At 41.8% G+C, this 18,667-nt stretch overlaps 2 protein-coding genes and 1 non-coding gene across 3 annotated transcripts in view; all 3 read right to left on the reverse strand.

Annotated features, from left to right (window-relative positions):
• The window catches only part of DNAJC18 (DnaJ heat shock protein family (Hsp40) member C18), a 20,613-nt gene extending 3,823 nt beyond the window's left edge, over positions 1-16,790 (reverse strand). Inside the window, exons 1-7 of the mRNA XM_007461440.1 lie at positions 16,722-16,790; positions 14,858-15,044; positions 9,303-9,448; positions 7,103-7,288; positions 5,914-6,023; positions 4,786-4,895; positions 1,333-1,505 (exon numbers count right to left, since the gene is read on the reverse strand). Coding sequence (XP_007461502.1) covers positions 1,333-1,505; positions 4,786-4,895; positions 5,914-6,023; positions 7,103-7,288; positions 9,303-9,448; positions 14,858-15,044; positions 16,722-16,761 — 952 coding nt within the window. The 5' untranslated portion in view covers positions 16,762-16,790. The remainder of the gene's footprint in view (positions 1-1,332; positions 1,506-4,785; positions 4,896-5,913; positions 6,024-7,102; positions 7,289-9,302; positions 9,449-14,857; positions 15,045-16,721) is intronic.
• Positions 13,318-13,389, reverse strand: TRNAG-CCC (transfer RNA glycine (anticodon CCC)). Its single transcript has one exon. It is a non-coding gene; the product is annotated as a tRNA-Gly (tRNA).
• The window catches only part of ECSCR (endothelial cell surface expressed chemotaxis and apoptosis regulator), a 12,604-nt gene continuing 10,710 nt past the window's right edge, over positions 16,774-18,667 (reverse strand). The window contains exon 11 of the mRNA XM_007461503.1: positions 16,774-16,888. Coding sequence (XP_007461565.1) covers positions 16,774-16,888 — 115 coding nt within the window. The remainder of the gene's footprint in view (positions 16,889-18,667) is intronic.

The following is an 18,667-nucleotide window of genomic DNA, read 5'->3' on the forward strand; positions in this document are numbered from 1 at the left end:
AGCACCTCCCTCCCCCTGCTGAATTCCCCCTTACATCCAAGTCATTGCCTACCAAGCTCCTAATGCACCTGAGAGGTCAGGTGGGCTCTGCCCTACAGGAGTAGACAGCAGAGATAAGGTCCCTCAGGGGCAGGGTTAGGACACTAGCTCTGCTCAGTGATTCCTAGTCCTCAGCAATTTCACTGTTTTCCAGTCCTGAGAATCCTCTCTTCAAAAGACATTTGTGGAGCATCTGTTCTGAAGCAAAGACTGTGCCAAGGGCCTGGGACACAAAATTAGTAAGACATGGTTTTTGCCCTCAGAGAGCCCAGAGTCCAGCAGGGCGACTCATGTACCTACAGGACACGTTAACATGGTGAGGGTGGCACTGTCTTAGCAGGATGAGCAAAGTGCTTTAAAAACAGAGAGGAAGGAGAGACTAACTTGGGGTGGGGCTGGGATGCATGATGGGTCAGCGAGGGCTTAGCAGCACTGTGACTGAGGATCTAAATTTATCAGGCACTGTTAGATGTTTAACAATACCCAGTGACAGACAAGGTTTTAAAAAATGAGTTAGTTTGCTTTTTAAAAATTAACCAAAGCCAAGTTTTATAAGATACAATTACTAATGGATATGTGTGTGTGTGTGTGTGTGTGTGTGTGTGTGTGCACACTCCCCATGAACACTCACTGGGGTTGGAAGCCAACACTGTCACCCCCATTGTCTCCAGGGAAACAGTGTGGAAGGCCTGCTCCCGGGAGAGTCGCTTTTATTCTGTGTGGCCACAGCTGATTGGAGGGGAAGAGAAGGGGCACCGAACTCAATAACAACAACCTATAAAACTTTGGTTAGGTTGGATCAATCAGATTTCCCTCTGGGAAATGTGAAATTAGGAAACCATGGACCAAACCAGCCAGCTACTTAAATAGGAAGCTTGTGATGTAGAAAGGGACCAATGACTTGTGGGGTTGGGGAAGTTGGGAGAGTGAATAGCAGGGTAGCAACCAAAGTAAATCATGGCAAATTAAGGCTGTGAAGGAGGAGAGCTTGAAAAAGCAAAGAAGTTGGCAGAGAGGAGAGAGGGCAGATAGGCAGAGAGATGTAGAGACTCAGAGACAGACAGACAGACAGGCAACTAGTACTGCCGAAGTTCCTAAGATTTCCCAGTCCTGGCCACATGTATCCTGTCAATAAACTTCCCTTTTTTGGTAATATCCTGAATGGGCCTCTGTCCTATCCCTGTTCACGTAAACATGAGTAGCTCAAACAAGGAGAGAGAAGGGATCAGGAAGCTGGGGATGCCTCAGGTTGGAAGCATGGCACCAGCTGAAGCCCCTTTTAGAGCATCTTACTTTGTTGTTTCTCCTTCCAACAACTTGTCTGGATGTAATCAATGTAATCCTTTTCTATCGTCTTCTCCAGGTCACGCAGAGATGCTCCTCTGTAGGCCTTGTCAAAGTTTTTATCCACAAAGTAAGGCACCTGTAGGTTCTGGGTTTCTCTAGAAATGGTGTAGCCCAAGGTCCTGAAACAAGGAGAGAGAGGCTCAGGTATGCTTGTCATACTTGGCAATATCACTTTTAGCACTGGCCTCACAGAGATCATTCACACAATCACCTCTTCATAGGGCAGATGCAGATATCATTTTCTAATACATCTAACATTTATTATTTCCCAAGCAAAGCAGTAAGTGTAACGTCATAATTGTTGCTATTATGTGAGCATGTTCAAATGGATTCAGTCTCAACATATTTATTTCCTTAAAGGATTCACCTCCCTCTCTTCCCTCTCTCTTTTTAAATTTAAAACATACATCATGAAGGTTTGTCTTACATAATTATGAAATGATTACCACAATAGGTTCAGCTAACATCCATCTTCTCATTTAGATACAATAGAAAGAAAAGAAAGAAGACAAGAATAAAGGAAAAAAAACCTTTCTCCTTGTGATGAGAACTCTCAGGATTTACTTTCTTAACTTTCCTATCATTTCCTATCATACAGCAGCGTTACTACTGTAACACTGTGTTGTACGTGACATACCTTGTACTTACTTAACTTATAACTGTTAGTTTGTACCTTTGACCATCTTCCTTCAATTCCCCTTCCCTCTCTCCTCCACCTTTGGTAACCAGAAGTCTGATCTCTTTTTCTGAGTTTGTTGGTTTTTTTTTAGATTCCACATATAAGTGAGATCATACAGTATTTGTCTTTCTCTGACTTATTTCACTTAGTATAATGCCTTCAAGGTCCCTCAATATTGTCACAAATGGTAGGATTTCTTCATTTTTTATGGCTGAATAATATTCCATAGTGTGTGTGTGTGTGTGTGTGTGTGTGTGTGTGTGTGTTCAGGTTGTCTCCATGTCTCGGCTATTGTAAATAATGCTGCTGTGAATATGGGGGTGCAGCTATCTGGATTGACCTCTATTAGACTGCTTTCTATGTTAAAAGTAGAATGCTGAATGCTTAAAAAACAATTTCTATATTGTATAGGACCTAGCATGGCACCTGGCGCAGAGTGGCTATTGGTAAATGTTGGTTGAATGAAATGACTGTTACTATAAACTATTTAAAAATAACCAGACAGGGCTTCCCTGGTGGCGCAGTGCTTGAGAGTCCGCCTGCCGATGCAGGAGACGCGGGTTCGTGCCCCGTTTCGGGAAGATCCCACATGCCGCGGAGCGGCTGGGCCCGTGAGCCATGGCCACTGAGCCTGCGCGTCCGGAGCCTGTGCTCCGCAAATGGGAGAGGCCACAACAGTGAGAGGCCCGCATAACGCAAGGAAAAAAATCATTTTTTATGGCTGAATAATATTCCATAGTGTGTGTGTGTGTGTGTGTGTGTGTGTGTGTGTGTGTTCAGGTTGTCTCCATGTCTCGGCTATTGTAAATAATGCTGCTGTGAATATGGGGGTGCAGCTATCTGGATTGACCTCTATTAGACTGCTTTCTATGTTAAAAGTAGAATGCTGAATGCTTAAAAAACAATTTCTATATTGTATAGGACCTAGCATGGCACCTGGCGCAGAGTGGCTATTGGTAAATGTTGGTTGAATGAAATGACTGTTACTATAAACTATTTAAAAATAACCAGACAGGGCTTCCCTGGTGGCGCAGTGCTTGAGAGTCCGCCTGCCGATGCAGGAGACGCGGGTTCGTGCCCCGTTTCGGGAAGATCCCACATGCCGCGGAGCGGCTGGGCCCGTGAGCCATGGCCACTGAGCCTGCGCGTCCGGAGCCTGTGCTCCGCAAATGGGAGAGGCCACAACAGGGGGAGGCCCGCAAAAAGCAAGGAAAAAAAAAAAAAAAAAAAAAACCAAGACAGCTTAACCAACTTAGTTCTAATTTTTAGGACATGATAAAAAGTACTTTACACATAGCCATTAGGTGAGAACTGCACAAAAACTAAGACAATAGATTTCAATGATACCTCCAGGCTATCTCTCAGTGGGTCTAAGATATCCAAAGGTGTCTGGGTGCTCAGAAAGTTTAACGGGTCTGGGTTAATTGAAGTCTAACCATAAGAAGGTACAGAGGGAGTTCAAATTCAAGTTAAAACAATGTGATGGCAATGTGCAAAATCCAAGCTGATTTTGTCCAAATTGGACAAAGTCCATCTTAAAGGAGTTATATTTGACCTTCTCCTAGCCTTTTCCTTTGATATCTCAACTTATGGATCTTGCTGGATGTCTAAGAGCCATGATTGCTCTTGCCTCCCTCTGGGAAGCTGTTATCAGGGTAGGTTCCTGTCTGTCCCACTGGCCTGATAAGAAAGGAGGTAGCAGTAGCATGTGGAGAAATATGGGAAGTCAGGAAATAAGAGGGAATCAGGCCATTGTGTCCCGATAGCAATAACCTCTCTCTGAGTCTCAGCTTTCCTCTCTGTAAAATAAAGATATTGATCTAGAATGATAGTCTTTAGTCTACAGTGATCACCAACAAGAGCTCTTCCTGTTAGGTACGGTTCCATCGAGTCCACATTTTGAAAGGTTTTTGTCTGCTCAACTATAATAGTAATGACTCATTTCCCATTATTAATTAAAAAAATAATAATCCAGTGATTCTCAGACTTTAGTATGGACCAGAATTATCTGGAGGGCTTGTTAAAACTCATATTGCTGGTTCTCACCCCTAGAGTTTCAGTAGATATGGAGTAAGGCCTAAGAGTCTGCATTTCTAACAGGTTGGCAGTTAATGCTGATGATGCTGGTCTAGGGACCAAATTAAGAACTGATTTAACTGAAATAATTAATTGAAGAAATTAAAAAATTCCTATCAGAGCTCAAATTTTCCATGCAATACAAACTTTATAATGATTTCTATATTTTTAGCAAAAGCAAAGAAATGAGATACTATGGTTTGACTGTATAGCCTTATGAATAAATGTACTATTCTTGCAATTTCTTAAATTGGAAATAATCACTAGATATTAGTTACTATGTTCTCAGACTCACAGGGGTCCAGCGATACTATCACAAGCTCAGTAAGGTCCTTTTTAACTCTAAAGTGGAATGTTAAGGATTTAATCTGAACCTGGAGTTCGTCTATTAATCCTTCAGAAACCAGCCATTGCTATTCTGCAGCTGACCAGGTGATGTCGCTGTAGAACAAAACAATCCAGGTCCTGAGTGCCTGGGAAACTGCCTAAAGAACAATATTCTTGAGTCTCTGCATTATTACTATCCAGCTGTTCCTTTAAACACAAAATCAGTTTTTGTGTTGTTTTCTACAACAAAAGGTGAAATGGAATGTTAGTAATGTACCAGCTTGTTGTTAAGAAATACTTATAAATATTTGACTTACGATTTATAGAATAAACTATATGGGGGATTAGCAGCTAGCAGCTGAGTAATCACAGATATAACCACAATCACCAGAACTGGAAGTAACTGAATAAATGCAGAATATGTAGTCTGAAAAAGAAAAAGCATTTGGTGTAAGTGCTCTTCATCAATATAAAGCTTATTGAAAAGAGAACAGTTTTCCCAAAGAAAATATGAATTACTGATGTACTGCACATAGCCCAAGGCTTTTCTGGGAAGGTTGTACTTTCTGCTGAGAGGTACCAAACAGCCCCATTCTGTCTGCTGAAAAGGCTGAACAAGGCCCACCTACAATCTGGATTGACACTCAGTAATCCTTCTGCAGCCCCCTTTTCTAAGACCAATGAAGCAGACACCTGTGTAGGAGCTCGCCCAGACTGTGACTCATGAGGTCATGTTATTATGCAACTCTGTTGCCTTGGCCTCAGCTGAACGGACTGTGGGACATCTGGGGGACATCAAACCGTAGCAGGGATGATCACATTCTCCCTCCTAAGCATCTGGGATTCAGATTCATCACCATTCACTGCTAGGCAGTCACTTGAAGAAAGGACACACACTCTGAGGCACTGTAGACTGGACATTTGCAAGGGGAAGCAGAAAAGCCAGGCTGCTTAGAGAGAACAAAACAGATGCAGGCAGGCAGGAAAACTGGAGACAGTCTGGCCCCAAGAGTCATGGAGAGCACAGCTGCATGGGGGCCTGACAGCACCCCAGTTCCTGGTTCCCATCTGACATAAGGCCCAGCAAGCTCCCTGCCCTTAAGCTTCATGAGACTCCCTTGATCCCTTACCTTAAACCCCCTTTAGTATTGAATATTTTGAAGGGGGTTCCTATTCTCTGCAGTCAAAAAAACATTTTTCAAGACAGCCCCATAGGTGAACAAATTTCTAGGGACAGTCACCAAAGAATGGATGGGGGAGGGGGTACCATTCTGGCTTATTTGGGCCAATTATCCAGCTCTTCTTGCCAGGTTTCTGCTTTCCTAAAGCACATTTTAGCAACATATCTCAAGTTGAACTTCGAAAACCTGATCATACTACATAAAGGTCAGCTCAGTACAAGTGTTTACGGGCAGCTGTTGTCCTGTCCTTTCCTCCCCAGGTACCTGAGGCTTATCTTCTTCCTCTTCCTTCCGTGTCTGCATCCTCTCGTGTCGGTGCCGCCGGTGGTAATAGTGGGAGTCATCTGTCACGTTTGAAAACATATGAATGTTTCCTGGAAAAGAAAGAAAAATACTTAGTATGCAATATGGCAAACACCCCTTCCTTGCCTTTTCCAAGGTCCTTGCTTCCAACTAGGTTCTCTGAGGGTAGAGTATTGTCCCATTTTACTCAGTAGAAAAATACAACAGTAGGTATGTTAAGTGAACCAGCTGGAAATGGGACATGCTTAGCTCTCTCGCCCTTATTTAAATAATCCTTTGTAACTAGTGAGTGAGAGAACCCCAAGAGGCTAAGAAAGAAAGCACTTGGGCCACGAATCCTGTCTGACATGCTCACGTCTGCCTCCTTGCCCAATATCAGATTATGCCACTAGTATCTTTAATAGCACCTAACAAAATTCAATTTACTTGGGCTTCCCTGGTGGTGCAGTGGTTGAGAGTCTGCCTGCTGATGCAGGGGACACGGGTTCGTGCCCCGGTCCAGGAAGATCCCACATGCCACAGAGCGGCTGGGCCCGTGAGCCATGGCCGCTGAGCCTGCGCGTCCGGAGCCTGTGCTCCGCAACAGGAGAGGCCACAACAGTGAGAGGCCCGCGTACCGCAAAAAAAAAAAATTCAATTTACTTCCCAGGCATTTAATTAACCCAACTTCCAACTCTCTGGGGGTACTTTTCTAACCTTTACCTTTATATAAATGCTATTTTGCAATAATGATAATACAGGCATTTTGCTTCTAATTTATAAAACACTTAAAAAAATATCCAATCCTCACAGCAGCCTTGTGAAGTTGGTATCATCAACCCCATTTTTAGGTAAGGAAACAAGATCAGATGGACTAAGTCAAAATCATGCATAGTTGGAGGGTGGAGACATGCCTTCAACCCCAGATTATCTGATTCCAAAGTTTGCTGTTGCCACCATACCACGGTCCCTCTATTCAGATCCTCAAACAGATCCTGAAAATATATATGAATTTTTTTTTTTTTTTTGGCCACGCCGAGCAGCATGTGGAATCTTAGTTCCCCAACCAGGGCTCGAACCTGCACCCCCTGCAGTGGAAGCGTGAAGTCTTAACCACTGGACTGCCAGGAAGTCCCTATGACTTCTTAAACAATAATTTTGGGATACCAACCTGTAGGAAAATGTCCTCCAAAGAAGACATTGAACAGCTCTTCTGGAGTGATGTCGGCTTCAAAGTCCCTGTAATAATTATAAGGTCTGGCTCGAGGGGTAGTGAAAGTCACCTGTTCATCTCCATATTCATCATAGCGGAGTCTCTTGTCAGGATTGCTCAGGACTGCAAAGGCATTTCCTATTGCTGCAACAAAAACAAAAAGCACCTGAGTACATAGTCTTTGCTGTAGCTGAGGGTGATCATAGTAGTAGCAATGAAGAGCCCGGAGTTGATTGGTGCTGGACAACTTCACAGTGACCCAAGGAGAGGTGCTTGGGCCTAGAAAGTTCACCAAAGTGCTTGCCCTTGAAATCTTCCATGGTCTAGTCTGATAAGCCTGAAACAACACTGGACTCAAGATGAACTAAGAAGTACTGTTCTCCATCATCAAAAATGTGTTACTTCACTTAAGAGCAGTAGTTTATGGTTGGAAACAGTTCCTACATAAGTAGTGGTATTCTAACATGAAGTCACATACAATCTCCTGAATAAAATAATCAGTAAAAATCCTCCTGCTTGGCTAAAAGCAAAGTCCTCACTCATCAGTCTTATCTCAGCTTATTTTTTTTTTTTTGGCTGTGTTGGGTCTTCGTTGCTGTGAGCGGGGGCTATTCTTCATTGGGGTGCATGGGCTTCTCATTGCAGTGGCTTCCCTTATTGTGGAGCACAGGCTCTAGGCACGCAGACTCAGTAGTTGTGGCACACGGGCTTACTTGCTCCACAGCATGTGGGGTCTTCCCAGACAAGGGATTGAACCTGTGTCCCCTGCATTGGCAGGTGGATTCTTAACCACTGTGCCTCCAGGGAAGTCCCTCAGCCTACTTTTAAAAATGGTCTTTAGAGGCATTAGTCTGTGAGGTACGTTACATGAAGGTGTGAGGAAATTGTGGGTTATCTGTTTCCTTGTAGAAACTGTGGGGAGAACTAGATTCACAATGGCACATCAACAAGGGTAGCTTGCCCTCTGAGGTAAATGCTGACTTTAAAAAATGTCTCAGATCTCTAATTTTTTACTTTTTCTTTTGAAAAATTTCAAATCTCCAGAAAAGACGAAAAAATAGTACAATAAAACCTTTACATTTATTCATCAATTGTTAGCATTTTACCACATTGCTTTCCTCAGCTCTCTACACATACACATATAATATGTATTCATTTTTTTTGCTGAACCATTTGAAAGTAGGCTGCAGATATTATGACACTTCACCCCTAAATATTTTAGCTATGTCTCCGGAGAAGAAAGATATTCTCCTACATGATCACAAGATCATATCATAGCTAAGAAAATTAACATCAATTCATTATCACCCAGTGAATCCATGCAAGGTTCATGAGTTACATTTGGTTTCATGTCTCTGTAGTTACTTTTAATCTAGAACAGTCTCCCCCACCTGCGTACCGCAAACAAAAAAAAAAAGAATATATCACTAAAAGTATCACGGAAATCAATGGAAAAAGGATTCGATCTATAACCATGTTTTTGCTCTTTACAAAGCTGTATAAAGCTTTTTCATACATGTTAATAACAGAGGTTTCATGAACAAATATTTTGATGGTCAAAGAAGGTTGGAAATGCTGTCTAGGCCCTAATTGCAAGTGGCCACCGACCTATAAGTTCCACAAGAGGAATCATATCTGTTTTACTCACCATGGCACCTGGCAGGTAGATCTTCAATAAAGATTTGCTGAATCAAGGAATGAAAGGTTCCAAAAGGTGTCACAGAGAAACCAAATTTTTTTTTTTTTTTTTGCAGTACGCGGGCCTCTCACTGTCGTGGCCTCTCCCGTTGCGGAGCACAGGCTCCGGACGCGCAGGCTCAGCGGCCATGGCTCATGCGCCCAGCCGCTCCGTGGCATGTGGGATCTTCCCGGACCGGGGCACGAACCCGTGTCCCCTGCATCGGCAGGCGGACTCTCAACCACTGTGCCACCAGGGAAGCCCCAAGAGAGAAACCAAATATTTCTTCCAAAAGAAATTAAGGTAAGTGAATGAGGACAGGAGAGAGCTATGCTAATAATCACTATCTAAGAGGTGTGGCAGGAAAAAACAAAACCCTGCTTGTGGCCTTATAAAACAATTACAGGGGAGGCTGAAAACAACTTGCTGTGACCAAACAACATAAGAAGGGCAGAATTAAGCATTAGTTTAGGATCAGACCTTTGAAAGCATCTGTTGCTCCAGGAGCACAGTTCTTGTCAGGATGAAATTTCAGGGCGAGTTTTCGGTAAGCTTTCTTAAGCTCTTCATCACTGGCATTTCGTGAAACCCCCAGAATTTCATAGTAATTTCTGCATTTCTTGATCCTAAAAATACAAATCAGAAATATTTTTTGGTATGTCTACAAAAGCCCCTTTTGTACAATTAACTGCAAAATAGTAAATCAATCCTCTCTCCAATCTGTGAGCCCCAAAACAAACCTAAAAGAAAACTGGTGAACACGTTAATGAAACATACAATTCACTAACAATGTCCTCCTCCCAGTGAAAGCTTAATTCCTTTCAAAGTAGTTTTACATCTAATATTTTTTTCTTCCTATATCCCTGCAAGTGGATAGAACAAGTATACTAACCCTTATAATATTAAGGCCCAAGCTAAGTCCTCAGAGTTGAACCACTGGACAGCAAAGTCAGAAGAAATACCTTAACCATCCTTTTTTTTTTTTTTTTAATCTACCTTTTTTTCTCCTTATGGCTATCTGTTTAAACTTTGTTTTAAAAAGTTAACATACTAACATGGTAGAAGAAAAATATCCAATAGTACTAAACTATACACAGTGAAAAATCTTCCTGCTTCCCCATTCCCTGTACTCCAATCTCCTACCCTAAGAATAACCACAGTTAGAAGTTTTCTGTGGGGCATTCCCTGGTTGCCTAGTGGTTAGGGTTCTGGGCTTTCACTGCCATGGCCCAGGTTCAGTTCGTGGTCAGGAAACTGAGAACCTACAAGCTGTGTGGCACAGAAAAAAAAAAAAAGTTTTCTCTGATTCCTATGTACAGAGAGAGTACATGTATAGAGACTTCCCCATTTTTTTTTACATAAATGGAAGCATATTATAATCACCCTTCTATATCTCATTTTTTTTTAAATTAACAATTTATCTTGGGAATTGATCCATAACTTATAGAGATGAAAATTACAGGGATAACAGTTTAGACCACCAGAGTGTTGGTTCTGAACTTTCTGATCTAAGAAGTCTTTTATAAAATGATATAATGGCATGTTATACAGCCTCTCAAAAATTCCACTGTATAATCATGAAGGAATGAGAGTGAAAAAGGCAAATAATATGTTTGTATTATCATGAAGATAGTTTTAAACTTGCAGACCCCTCCCCAAAAGGGTCTTGGGGTTCCCAAACCACACCTTGAGAGCGGGTGGACTACAGCATGAACTCTGGAGTCAAAATGCCTTGGTTGGCATCTGATCTTGCTGTGGACTTAACTCTGTGCCTTTGTGTTATCTTCTGAAATGGGCTGATAATTATACCTATATTTCATAGCTATTATAATTAAATGAAGTATTCATTAAAATGCTTGATAGCATCTGACATGACATAAATATTGGCTATTATTACAAATCTACCACATTCTACAGATGGTCAACAGGCACGTGAAAAGATGCTCAACATTGCTAATTATTAGAGAAATGCAAATCAAAACTACAAAGAGGTATGACCTCACACTGGTCAGAATGGCCATCATCAAATAGTGGCCATCATCAAATACTACAAATAGTAAATGCTGGCGAAGGTGTGGAGAAAAGAAACCCTCCTACACTGTTGGTGGGAATGTACATTGGTGCAGCCACTATGGAGAACAGTATGGAGGTTCCTTAAAAAACTAAAAATAGAACTACCATATGATCCTGCAATCCCACTCCTGGGCATACATTTGGAAAAGATGAAAACTCTAATCTGAAAAGACACATGCACCCCAATGTTCATAGCAGCACTATTTACAATAGCCAAGACATGGAAGCAACTTAAGTGTTCATCGACAGATGAATGGATAGAGAAGATGCAGTATATATATACAATGGAATATTACTCAGCCATTAAAAAGGAATGAAATGCCATTTGCAGCAACATGGATGGACATACATTTTATCATACTAAGTGAAGTCAGACAAAGACAAATATGATATGATGTCACTTATGTGTGGAATCTAAAAAAATAACACAGATGAACTTATTTACCAAACAGATACAGACTCACAGACATAGAAAACAAATTTATGGTTACTAAAGGGGAAAGCAGGGGTGGGGGTGGAGGAGGGGGATAAATTAAATCAGTAGTTTATAATTAACAGATACACACTACTTTATATAAAATAGATAAACAACAAGGTCCTACTGTATAGCACAGGGAACTATACTAGTATCTTGTAATAACCTATAGTGGAAAAGAATCTGGAAAAGTATATATATATTCAGTTACATATAACACTGCTGCACACCAGAAACTAACACAACATTGTAAATCAACTATATACTTTAAAATAAAAACCTACCACATTCTTTTAAAAAGCTGCATATTCTTGCATTTTATGGATGTACGTACATTCCCTACTGATGGGCATTTAAAGTATCTCCATTTTTTTGCTACCACACAATTCAGTTAGGCAGGCAGAGACCCAGAGCCTTGTTGAAGAGTTCATAGTAAGTCAGTAACACAGTTGGGACGATAATGCAGGGTCCGGAATGTCGGTCAGGGCCCTTCCCCAAGAGCTGCCCATGAGGATCCTATGGATTCCCCACCCTAGTTTCTGATCCCTCCTTCCATGGCAGATCCTCTCCTGCCTCCTTCCCTCTCTCCCTCATCAGATATATAATTTGAAAATATTTTTTCCTGTTTTGTGCGTTGAGTTTTCACATTCTTGATGGTATCTTTTGAAGTACAAAAGTTTTTAATTTTGATGAAGTCCAATTTGCCTATTTTTTCTATTATCCCTTGGGTTTTGGGTGTCAACAAGAAATCACTGCCTAATCCATATGTCACAAAGCTTTACATTTGTTTTCTTCTAAGAGTTTCATGGTTTTAGCTCTTACATTTAGGTCTTAGAATTAATTTTTGTATTTGTGTGAGGAAGGGGTCCAAGTTCATTTTTTTGCATGTGGATATCCAGTTGTCCCAACAACATTTGTTGAAGACTAGTCTTTCCCCCATTAAATTGTTTTGGCACTCTTGTCAAAAACCAATTAACCATAAATATAAGCGTTTATCTCTGGAGTCTCAATTCTATTCCATTGATCTACATGCCTATCCTATGCTGGTGCACACTGTCTTCATTACTGAAGCTTTGTAGTAGGTTTTGAAATTGGGAAGTGTGAGTCTTCCAACTTTGTACTTCTTTTTCAAGACTATTTTGGCTACTCTGGGTCCTTTGCATTTTCATATGAATTTTAGGGTCAGGTTGTCAATTTCTGCAAGAAAAGATAGCAGGGAATTTGATAGGGATTGTGTTAAATCTGTGGATCAATTTGAAGACTATTACCATATTACCAATATTAAGCCTTCCAATTCATGAATACAGGCAATCTTCCCATTTATTTAGGTCTTCTTTAATTTCTTTTAATAAAGTTTATAGTTTACAATGTAAAATCTTACATTTCTCTCATTAAATTTATTCCTAAGCATTTTATTCTTTTTGATGCTGTTATAAATGAAATTGTTTTCATTTTCAGATTGTTCATTCTTAGCATATAGAAAAATAATAATTTTTGTATATTGATCTTATACTGAACTTTGCCGAAGTAATTTATTAGTCCTAATAGTTTGTGTGTGTGTGGGTATTGCTTAAAATTTTCTATACTAGATCATATAATTTGTGAATATACTTTTATTTCTTCTTTCCAATTTGAATGGCTTCTACTTTTTTTTTAATTTTTTTTTTTTTTTTACTTCTTTTTCTTGCTTAACTGCCCTGGCTTGAACTTCTAGCACAATGTTGAATAGAAATGGCTAGAATCTTGTTCCTGTCCTGTTCTTGGTCTTGGAAAGCATCAAATTACTCACCATTAAGTATGATGTTAGCTGTGGATTTTTTTTTTTTAATTTTAAGGGGTTTTTAAAAAAGATATATTTATTTATGTGGCTGTGCCAGGTCTTAGTTGAGGCATGCAGGATCTTCGTTGTGGTATGCGGGATCTTTAGTTGCGGCATGCGGGATCGAGTTCCCTGACCAGGGATCGAACTTGGCTCCCTGCATTGGGAGTGCAGAGTCTTAACCACTGGACTACCAGGGAAGTCCCAGCTGTGGATTTTTTGAAGATGACCTTTATCAGGTTGAGGAAGTTCCCCTCTATTCTTGGTGTGTTGAATACTGTTATCATGAAAGAGTGCAGGGTTTTGTCAAAAGCTTTTTCTACACCTATTGAAACAATCATGTGACTTTTGTCTTTTATTCTATTAATATGGTGTATTACATTATTTGATTTTCATGTGTTAAATAACCTTGCATTCCTACGATAAATCTCACTTGGTCAAGATATGTAATCCTTTTTATATGTTTTATATGTTGCAGAAATCTGTATCCATCTTGTGATGACTTTGTCTGTTTTTGGTTACAGGGTAATAATACTGGTCTCATAGAATGACTTGGGAAGAATTCCCTTCTTTGGTGTTTTCTAAAATAGTTAATGCAGGATTAGTTAATTTGTCTTCAGACATTTGGTAGAATTCACCAGTGAAGTCACCTGGGCCTGGGCTTTTCTTTTGGGAAATCGAATTTAACCATTTCATTCAAGTTATCTAATTTGTTGACATATAATTGTTCACAGTATTCTCTTACATAATCATTATTTTGTAAGATTGGTAGTGATATCCCCTATTTCACTCCTGATTTTAGTTATTTGAGTCTTCTCCCTTTTTTTGCTTGGTCAGTCTAGCTAAAAGTTTGTCAATTTTGTTGATATTTTCAAAAAACCAACTTTTGGTTTTGTAGATCTCTATTGTTTTGCTATCCTCTATTTCATTTACTTCCACTCTATATTATTTCCTTCATTCTGCTTGTTTGAACTTAGTTTGTTCTTCTTTTTTTAGAAGATTAGGTTATTGATTTGAGATTTTTAAAAAATATATAAACATTTATAGCAATAAATTTGCTTCTAAGTATTGCCTTAGCTGCATCCTATATGTTTAGGTATGTTGCATTTTCATTTTTTTAATTAATTTTTATTGGAGTGTAGTTGCTTTATAAGTGTTTTCATTTTCATTCATCTCAAAGTATTTTCTAATTTTCCTTGTGATTTCTTCTGTGACCTATTTGTTATTTAGGAATATGTTAATTTTCACATATTTGTAAATTACCCAAAATTTCTTCTGTTGTCAATTTCAAAGAACATACAGTGTTTGACTTTAATCCTTTTAAATTTATTAAGGCTTGTTTTATGGCCTAACATATGGTCTATCTCGGATAATGTTCCATGTATACTTGAGAAGAATGTGCGTTTTGCTGTTGTTGGGTAGAATGTTGTACAGGTGTCTGTTATGTCAAGCTCGTTTCCCCTGTCTCTCTTACAGTAGAAGCAGGGCAGTTACTTCAGATTATACCCTAACACTCCACTTCCACCTAGCCTTGTCTCTGAGGTCAAGAAGCTATTGTGCTTCAATAACAGTAATAAAAATAATAATAGCAGTCAATACTTACATAACACATCATCTGTGCCAGGCACTGTACATAAAATCACTCATTTAATCCCACCACAGGCTCACCTTTGTACTCCAAGCAGCTGCTCCTCAGTATAAGTGGCATTCCCCTCACCCTGTCGGGTCTGATTCCACTCATGCTCAGACTTCTTTTCCTTTTGTGCCTTCCTGCAGTTACAGCAACCACAGGAGTCATGACTTTCAGGATGTCTGTCTTCTGGGTATTTGTTTCTTCTAACTGCATCAATGTAAGCTGCAAAGCAACGGCACCTCCATGAGGCTTCAGTCTGACCTGCAAATCAACTTTGCTACTGGCCTTAGCTATCTGGGAGGCTCCCTGTAGGCAAATGAGTGTGAGGCCCAGGTTACTGACATCATGCTGACTTCTAAACACCCATACAAAGCTGAAGAAACATCTTCCTTGAGAAAACAATACAGAAAATACAGAGGCAATCATGAAAAACTTTTAATGCCAGAAACATGAAGCATAATAATGTCCACCATACCTACAGTCATCAGTCAGCAAATAGTCTTCACTCAGAGCCAGTAAAGGGGCTCAAGAGGCATCTGCCCAATACCTTGGCTTTAGGGCAGCACAGGTGAAGCCTATTTCTCTGTGGTCCATGGTCAGAAGTGAATTGATCATAACACATTATTTTTTGTCACAATGCCTCCCACCACTAAGATTTAAAGTAGAAATGATTTCAATTTTTTAACTGACAGTTATAAAACTAATATGTACAATACATTTGGCTAGATAGATCAAGGAGATGTATGCATAAGACCTACTCCTGACCACAAGGAGGATATAGTTTAAAGGAGAGGATTTAATTAATCATAATGCCTGCAGAGTACGAAGAGGGCCATAGCAATATAGTCAAAGAAGGCAGAGTACTCGTGTCCTGTATGGAGGATCTGGGTAAGATTTTAAAAAACCCTTTCTCCTGCTTAACATCTCTTACTGACTACCCACTGCTCGGTGTCCAAATTTCTTATCATGGGCCCAGCCTGTCTCTCCAGCCTCAAATCTCAACACAAGTTCTTCTGTAGTCTATGCTCTAGCCACACCAAACTCCCTTCAGATCATCAATGCTTTCTCTTTTCTCTGTGCCGTTGCACATGCTGTTCCCGCTGCCTGAAAAACTATTCTCTAAGTAGGTCTGGCTAACTCCAACACATCCTTCATGTCATCATATGTAACACTTTCTTTATGAGGCCTCTGACACCCAGGCCACGCTGAGTGCCTAGTCAGTATGCCCCCCAAACCTACGACATTGCTGTGTAGCCCAGGACATTCTGGCCCTGTTTTGTAACTGACTGTTTACCTGTCAAACTTCCTCAGTAGACTTAGAGTTCTGTGGGCTCCGGGGCCCATGTCTGTCAAATCCCGCTGCAGGATCAGCATAATGCAGAGTACATAATAGGCACTGCCTCAGTACTCTTTGCCTGACTGTAGGATGGAAAAAGCTGGCCCATCTGTCCTGATGCTGGCTGCAGGGACAAGACCAAACCCAGGCCGAGGGTCAGGCAGCCCAGTTTGGAGGCGAGGATAAGGACCGGGTAAGCAAGCTGCGGGAAACCGCGTCACCCCGCAGACCCCGGCGCAGACGGGCCTGACAGCTGCAGGCCCTGGGCGGGGCACGGGCCGGGGCGGGGCTGGGGGCCGGAGGCAACAAGTCGTCACGGGTGACTCTGGGTACCCGGCCGGGTCCTCAGCTTGAGCCAGGGCTCCTGGTTTCCGGATCCCGGCCCCCTACCCTGGGAGGTCTCCCTCCTCACCAGGAACCCTACTCAGGCCCAGCATCTTCTCATAGACCTCCATCCTTCATCTCAGGCCCAGGATCTCAGCCCCTTCAGGCGCCGTCAGGAGCCCCATCCCTGATTTCTCCCTGACCCTGGCCTGTCCTACGCTCCGGCCAGGACCTGATACCTTCAGTCCAGCGCTCCCCGCTGCCCAGCGTCGCTGCCATACCGCTTCCCAGTCAGCAGGTCTGTCTAGCCTCCCCGGCGCCCGAGGCTGAAAGGGAAGGGGGCGCCAAAAAGCGCGGGGCGTGCTGGTCATTGTAGTCCAATCCGTAGTAGCTGAGCGTCATTGGACTACAATTCCCGGCAAGGATCGCGCCAGGGGTCGCAGATGCAGTGGGGCGAAGGGGCGCGACCCTTGCTGCCAGTTGACTGCTTTATGGCTAGCGGCTCACAGTCTGCAACTGTGGCCACAGCAGGCCGCGCTTTTCCTCATTTGTAGAGTGGGGATAGTGGCTTGGCCACGCCTAACGCTTCGGACGTTCAGGGAGACGCGATGAGATCCATCCTGGGAAAGGCATTGCAAACTATGGGCTAGAGGGTGGCATTATGACTGTTTTTATCCTCCGGGATGTCCTTTTTAAATATAGCTGATGCCTGTTCTGTGCAAAGTGTATGTTCGGTCCTGGGCAGGTTTTGGTGATGTCGAACCTAACGCTAGGGAGAACCAAGAAAATAAGAGAGTGAGAGATATATGTGGTTAGAGGGCAGCTCCTCTGGCATAGCTTCATTAGAGGGACTGATAGGAGTCAGGGGTAGAGAAAGAAGAAAAAGGCAGGTATTGGAGCTGGCATTAGATCCCCTATCTTTGCTGTTCCTTATCCTTCATTCATCCCACCCTACTCCAGGGCCTCTCCGAGACTTTTTTCCTCTCCGCCACCCCATTCATTTCCTTGGCCCACTCCCTTCTTTTCTGAAGAACCAGGCCCTAGGAGATTAATAAAAAGGAAATGAAGAAATATTCCTGCTTTTCCCCACCCAGGTTTGTATGGGGCCTAACAAAGAATAAAAGGAATTCTTCATAGGTGGATAGGTCCGGTGTCACTGACTCATCCCTGCAGGTGAATTGGGATGGCCAAAAATCAGGTCTGCAAAAGTGAGAAATGATCATGTACATCCCCAAATAAAAAATTACCTGGAATTCATTGAGATCTTACTCAGGAAGACCAAATCAGTTATGTCAATTATGATATCAACCAGCAGTTACTTAGGTAGTTGGAGTGGAGTGGGGAGATGTACAGCCCCAGACACAAACTGAAAGGGTGAATGCCTTCAGTGGCATGCAGTTCCATCCATTCCCTGCAGTCATGGCCCTGGGATATATGAGCATCACTGTGTTCACAGAAGGCTGGGTCCTGAAAAGCCACTTGTGCTCTTCAGACAAGGAGTCTGATCAGGGACATCCTTTAGGTGGTTGAATATAAGAAGGAAGTTTATTTGGTTTAGGGAGGCTAGACAGACTGATCTAGAAGAGGTACAGGGGAAGGTGGAATATGTCTTGAAGTCCAGGGGTATAGGGCTAAGTTCTGGAGGTACTCTACCATGAAGTCAGAGGTATCTGGTTGAGAGTTGGGGTACTAGAGCATTGTAGGGGAAATTGGATTGAGAAGGGGTGCTACAAAGTATGGGGCTACTTAGGAGTAGAGTCCAGGTTCAATAATGCTGGACAAGATTTGGGAAGCTGGGGCCTCTTGAAAATGTCTGGTATCTCAACAACCTTTCCCATCATCCTCTGAAACCTCACTTCCTCCTCTTCTAGATGGCTCATTTATTCCTAGATCAGTAAACACCTTCTCAGGTGTTGCCATGCACAAATATCCTAGAGCTCATTTACACCTCAATTAACACCCCTGGATGAATTTTTCTATGACTATATCACCAGGACTAACTTAGAACTCCAAATCTCAACACTTAGAACACTTCTGTGCCAGTTTTTGCTTAAGCATGCCAACCACGCAACAAAAATAATTCCCACTGTCAAATTCAATCTCTGTGATTGGTAAAAGAGGAAGCTGTGGGCTCAACAGCCTCCAGATAGAGGTGCCAAGGAAAGCAATCAGCAGGAAGAGTGAG

The sequence above is a fragment of the Lipotes vexillifer genome, unplaced genomic scaffold, assembly GCF_000442215.2.
Source record: "Lipotes vexillifer unplaced genomic scaffold, Lipotes_vexillifer_v1.1 scaffold217, whole genome shotgun sequence".
Lineage (NCBI taxonomy): Eukaryota > Metazoa > Chordata > Mammalia > Artiodactyla > Lipotidae > Lipotes > Lipotes vexillifer.